Here is a 6,575-nt window from a genome sequence, read left to right as displayed (position 1 = left end):
CATCGCGGAAATGCACGGGAGCCTCGTAGGCGGTCATAAGGGGTTAACGAAAACCTATCAACGAGTACGCGAAAGATTCTACTGGCCGAATATGCGTGCTCAAATAGAAGAGTACATACGACAATGCACGAGTTGTCAAACGCAAAAGATTTCGAGGAACAAAACACGCGAACCTATGGTTATTACTGATACACCCGTAGAACCGTTCGCGAAGGTAGCAATAGACACTGTCGGGCCTCTTCCGACTACACCTGATGGAAACAGGCACATCCTCACAATGCAAGACAGCCTCACAAAATTTTGTATAGCAGTTCCGGTGCCTAATGTTAGGGCAGATACCATAGCTCACGCATTAGTAACTCATCTTATTTTACAATTCGGTACACCAAAAGTCATTTTATCTGACAGAGGTACCAGTTTCCTGAACAAAGTATTTTCTACCATGGCGAGAATGTTTGGCATTCAACACATAACCACTTCCGGTTATCGACCTCAAACTAATGGTGCCCTAGAACGTAGCCATGCGGTACTAGTAGATTATATTACCCACTATCTTGGTGATTTCGATGACTGGGATAGATTAGTCCCTTTCGCAATGTTTGCATATAACACCTCCGTGCACGAGGGTACGAAGTTTACCCCCTTCGAGCTAATTTATGGAAAACGTGCACGATGTCCTACAGCATTTTCTGCAAATGACGACCTTCCGACTTACGACGGATATATACGCGACTTAAATGACCGTTTGAGCGAAATGCAGGAAATCGCAGGAAGTAACTTACATCGAGCAAAGATCAAATCGAAATCATATTATGATGCAAGAGCGCATCCATTCAAAGGTCAAGTTGGGGACATGGCATATGTCCTGGTTGAGCCAAGGGTAGGGAAGTTTGGCAAACGGTACCACGGTCCCTACGAGATAATAGAAATTACACCAAAGAATAACGTTGTGTTAAAGGATAAAATGGGCAACTTTTTTTCTAGGCATTTAGATAAATTAAAATTCTGGAAGACAGGAAAGACTTGAAACTATGCACAGTCGGCTTTCTGCTCGAAATTTAGAACCAGATGATTCGACGAAGGGACAACCAAGACTCCGTGGAAGGGTCGACTGATGCATTGCGATTTATTTGTACATTTTCTTTACAGGAGCGGCTCGAATAATCAATGTACCAGCGTTAATGATTTTTCGTTTCCTTCATGTTAATTTCGCGAATATTATCTATGTATCTTGCGTCCTTTATAGCCGAACACGATGACGACATATCGAGCCAGGAAGGAGGAAAACCAGGGAAGGCGCGTTTTCGTGGCCAACTTGGCCCCGTTTACGCGAAAAAACCTGCTGATGAGGATTTTCAAGGACTATCATCCGGAGCATGCGGTTATTATCCGTAAGCCGACCGGAACGATGGCGTTTGTGACCTTCCCATCCTGCGAGGAAGCTATGGCGGCCATCCGATGGGCTAAGGATACCTGCCCGACGCTGCATAAGCGGAAACTGACGGTGAAGGAGGCAGATCCATGGCACGAAGCGAACTTGCTGCAGCCAAGGCCGCGGCCAGATCCGTTTCCGGGTTGGGAGCGCCCTTACTCCCCTCCGTTGCCGACGGAGGTAGTAACCCGCATCGCTCGCTTCCTCCAGTTCAAGGATCGTGCACGCATGGAGTGTGTGTGCCGGGGTTGGAGAGCAGGAGCTCTCGCCTCGTATTCGACCATCCACGATTTTGACCTGCAGGATTGGCGCTGGCCCGAATATCAATTTGGTAGGCGAATGACGACCGACACCTTCTATTGGGCTATCAAAAGGATGGGCCCCTATATCGACAGCCTACGCCTATTCGATCGAGCGGTGACTGGCAACCTTAGCCCCCAGGCACTTGCTATCGCTGTAAGAGGTTGCCCCTTCTTAACAAACGTCGATTTATCCGGAGCAACGATCCGTCCTCCCGCGATACGCGACTTAATTCCGATAGCCGCGAACTTGCGAAGGATTTCTTTGGGACCCTGTCATGGACGCTTGGATCCGGAGTTGACGGGGTTGCTTGGAGCGGCGACGCAGCTCCTGGATTTCGAGGCGAAAGCAACGGAGTTCCGGGGGAAGTCGTTGCTTCAGGTGACCCCGGCACTCAGGACCTTGCGGCTCTGCCAGTGTCCGTCGGTGCTTCCGACGCCGTTAGCAGGCGCATTAGGTCGATTAAGCGCTCTCGCCGCTCTCGAGCTCTCCCACTGCGACGGACTGACATCAGAAGAGCCATTGCATCAGCTTGTTGCAAATCAGGCTCTCCACACCACCTTGGAGGACCTAAGGATCATTGGAATAAGTTTCGATCCTATTATGTTAGATCCGGAGCTAGAGGATATCGAGGTGCCGGAAGACCTACAAGCACCGTACGTAGAGCTGAACATAGGACCAGCGAATGCGGGAACTTCGTTAGCGGAGGCGTTCACTCGTCTCCATACCCTGCATCTGCGTTTCTGCGGTTGGGTGTCGAATTCCCTACTAGTCCAAATTGGGGAACACTTGAAAGAACTTGAGCGATTGGATCTGTCAGGTTGCTCTAATATACGCGGGCAGTTCGCCCTGGAAGAACTGGCGACGTTACATAAACTGAGGGAAATACATTTGTGCAATCTGCACCCTTCGGTAGGCATTCAACCCCTAGGGTCAATAAGGACCTTGCAGGAGGTCCAGTGTAGGGACTCCTCTGGAATAACCGATGAAGATGTGTGCCAAGTGGTAAGGGGTTGCCCGGCTCTTACGCGCCTTAACGTCGAAGGTTGCCAGGGGGTGACGCAACAAACCGTTGTAGGCGCTACCGAAATAGTACGCCGAGAAGGAAGATCCGCTGTGTTGAGCTTGTGGGTGGGCGAAACGGGCGCTGATCGATTCGCGAGGGTCCGACAATCCCTATTGCTTCGGGTTTTCTTCGATCGGGCGTATCAGCCTATTTTAGCGTAAACGCGGGAGGGCGGACGCGTCGCGTTACCACCACGCGTACGCACCCCCACATTGCCGGGGACGGCAATGATTCTAAGGGGGGGGTATTGTTACGTCCGGGCTGGATTTTCACCAACCCGACCTTGCGTTCCTCATCGGGTGCGTAGCACTTGAAAGTATTCCACGTGAGGGATGCAAGGAAGGGTCTGATTTTTCTAAATTTTCCGTTTCTGTTCGCGCTCCTCCGATCTCGTGCTTCTTCGTCGGGTGCGTATGCACGTGAAGGTATTCCACACGAGAACACGAGAGAGGAGTTTGAGATTTAAATTGACCTTTCTTTTCCTTTTTACTCTTTTATTTCATTTCAATAGCTACTTTCCAGTATACCTAATTTGTGTGCCTCGGCAGTGCGACGCACTTGGAAGTATCCCAGGCGAGGAACACAAAGAAGGCTATATTTGGCTCTTTCAAATAATATAAACTAATCTTCCTTGGGACGATTGCCGTTGGAACTACGTTGAAAATGTACCGAAATTCGAAACCGTTGAGGTCAAGGAGAGGTATCATAAACATCCTTCACCGCGCGGTTAAGCAGTGCGACGCACATGGAGGAATCCCAGCTTAACTGCGCAGAATAAAGAAAACGCGATTTTCGCCCCATTTTACAAGCGGATACCTCTCATACCTGTAAAGCATGCGTCAGCCGTCCCTTCCATGGGAAAATGAGTGTCATAAAGGATGAGAGTGATTTGTTTGAAATGTTATAAAATGATCTGAATGGAATGAAAAGCGAGGTTTGCGTGACAACCACTGAGAGGTTGAAACGTCGACGAACGTTTAGGAACGTTCGAGACAACGGTCGACGGGGATCGTAAACGCGTATTGTCACAAATAGGCAACAAAAACTGCCAAGCAATGTTCTGGAACGAATTCCAAGAACATGTTAACGGATATATGTATATTATTCGATATGCGTGAGCTTATGAAAACGCGAATAAAATGTTCGCGAAACTAATTGAAATTAAAACATCAATCTCTTTGTCACGGAAGCCGGGAAACGCGTGTAATAAAACAAACATCGATTATAAAATACCTCGAATGAATCAAAAAGCCCTAATACTATTATTACGAATATTATTGCGAATATTATAGTAATTGACATAAATAAAATGTTAATCGACACCAGAGATTCGTTTGTACCGACTTCGTTAATTAATTGAAAGCGAATAAGATTAAATTAAAGCATTTGGAAGATTCTAGAAGACATAGAAATTGCGACGCACTAAATTCATGAAGCGCTGTAGGGGTAAAAGAGAAAGATGGTCAACTATTAGACAGAGTCAGAGGAAGGTCAGGGAGGGATGAGAACTCGGGAAACGCGCCTAGACGAAACCAATACGCGCGGGCTCTCCCCTTCGACACGTACCCCGATTTGCCAAATGATGTCCCCACTTTGGGCCCATGATCGCGGGTCGAACCCTGAGATACGATCGCTTGACTGAGGCAAATCACTCTTCGTCGAAGAATCGCAAGGTGTGTGACGGGGAGCCCGTGTCCGCGTAGAGACAGAGTTGTCTACGGTATCGCGAAATCTGATTGCTCGGCAAAGTTCCTCCGTGTAACGAGGCAGAGTGTCGGGAGAGTTTCAATTCGCGGTTATCGTGTCAAAGACTCATACGGATACGTAAAATCTTTTCACACTTTTCAATTATCTATCTTTTCTCTTTCATTTTAAATCGTCCGAAAATTAATTATATTCCTTTTCCGCGCCGTATTGTTTTCTGTCAATCGTATTTCGTAATCCGTAACGCCGTAACGAAGGCTCAAACGCGAACGCGTAGTGCGTGTGCAATTGGTTCTCATCCTCTCTTCGATTTTCCAGATTTCAGACCATCATCAGAGTATTAAAAACCCAAACTTATTGCAAATATTGTATTACATCGAATTGGTGAGTTGCACATTTTATATCTTCGTTAACACAACGAATCTGGTGTCGAGTGAGGGCAAAACGGCAATCTGAGGGACAGTTAGTCGCGGAAGTATCCAACTAGATTGTTCCGTTCAAAATACGAGGTAATCAATAAAATCATTTTTCGTTTACACGAGCGTGAAGACGGCCCACGAGACTGTTAGTCCTGGAAGTATCCTACTGGGACCGTCCTTTTTCGGATCGTAGAAAAATATAAACAAAACACCGAAGTTCGAATCGTGATTTTTTAAAGTCAACAGTTTTGTCAATTTTCTGTTAAAGCTTCATTTCAAGTAACTACATTGATCTAATATTCATTCTAACCTGTTATTTTCTAATTCTCTATTCATATATTTCATACAGCTCGTACACATTGTAAAATAACTATTTTTGTTGTAATTATTTTTCTTACAATTATACACATCTTACCCATATTTAAATTTTTAATCATTCGCATCAAACACCCCTAACATTTCCTTATTAATACGTCTACCTTCCTGCACGAATTCACACGAGGGGCCCGTATGGGACTAGAGCATTGACGAACTCAATACAACAACTTCTGAATCTTATTATAAAACTTAAACGATTCTTTTTAATTGTTCCGATCGTTAACGACCTAACATCGTCGAGCGCGATCGGGACTGGTGGCAGCGAAAATACCGTCCTGATCCGTATCAATCATCAAATTTTCTAATTTTCTTTCTTTCTTTCTTTCTTTCTTTTTTTTTTTTTTTTTTTTCCTTTTATATTTTGTACGTCGCGCGCCGTATCACTCGCTCGCGACGTAACAGTTTCAAGTAAACAATATTCAATGGGAATCAACAAACCCATTGCGAATTAACTATACTGCAGTTCACGAGTGACCGCACTTAACTCGCGCAGCTAGTGGCCTACTGAAGTCTGGGGAGATTTTTAATAGTTCGTGTGATTCCCCTTTACAGCGTGCTTGTTGCTATGCGTTCACATCATTTTTTTTTGCGACAAATAATAGAAATTTCATTGTATCGTGATACTTTACAATATCATCACCGGTTATCAGTTATCGTACGTCATATATTTCTGCCCACCATTTATATGTTCGCAAAGTATAATAAGAAGCAAGCTGTAGAGGGGAATAACACACGTTATTAAAAATATCTCTAGACCTAGTGAGCGGCGCGAGTTAAGTATGATCTCTTGTGAACTGCAGTATAGTGCATGTACATCAGGACTGCTGCCAATTTCTCATATAATCGTTACAATTACAAATGTTTTCAGCCGGACCTATAATTTTTCTCTTACAACTTATCAATTACCAAGCTTGCCATACCGTAATCAAATCGTTATTGGCAGCATCGTTTGTTCGGGTATTTTTAATTTTGCGCCGCCTCCGAAAACTTTGAAATGTAATTGGTATCCTATTTAACGATTAAGTAGATATTATTAATAGCTATGGAATATTGGTATAAATGAAATAGAAATTATTTTATACTTTTTAGTGCATTTCGAAGTCGGATGTTTTTTTTGTTAAAAATTATTTTATTTCACAATTTTTAGTGGAATTCAGAGAAACGAACAATATTTGTAGGATGCCGTGCAGTTATATGTCAATGGGAATGGGTTAGTAAGGATCAATTACTGTTAGTTAATAAAAATAAAACAGCAGAACACGGAATAACATGTTTT

General features: G+C 44.4%; 1 protein-coding gene across 1 annotated transcript; it reads left to right on the top strand.

Moving 5' to 3' along the window:
* The first annotated feature begins 1,408 nt into the window (after positions 1-1,408).
* LOC123989066 lies at positions 1,409-2,959 on the top strand. The gene has a single exon (XM_046289778.1). The coding sequence runs from the start codon at positions 1,409-1,411 to the stop codon at positions 2,957-2,959; it is 1,551 nt and encodes a 516-aa protein (XP_046145734.1).
* Positions 2,960-6,575: the final 3,616 nt, after the last annotated feature.

Source organism: Osmia bicornis, unplaced genomic scaffold (genome assembly GCF_907164935.1).
Source record: "Osmia bicornis bicornis unplaced genomic scaffold, iOsmBic2.1, whole genome shotgun sequence".
NCBI lineage: Eukaryota > Metazoa > Arthropoda > Insecta > Hymenoptera > Megachilidae > Osmia > Osmia bicornis.
This window is presented reverse-complemented; position numbering and strand designations above follow the sequence as displayed.

Coding starts and splice junctions, on each gene's coding strand:
- LOC123989066 (XM_046289778.1), top strand. CDS start 1,409: ATGGCGTTTGTGACCTTCCCATCCTGCGAGGAAGCTATGGCGGCCATC.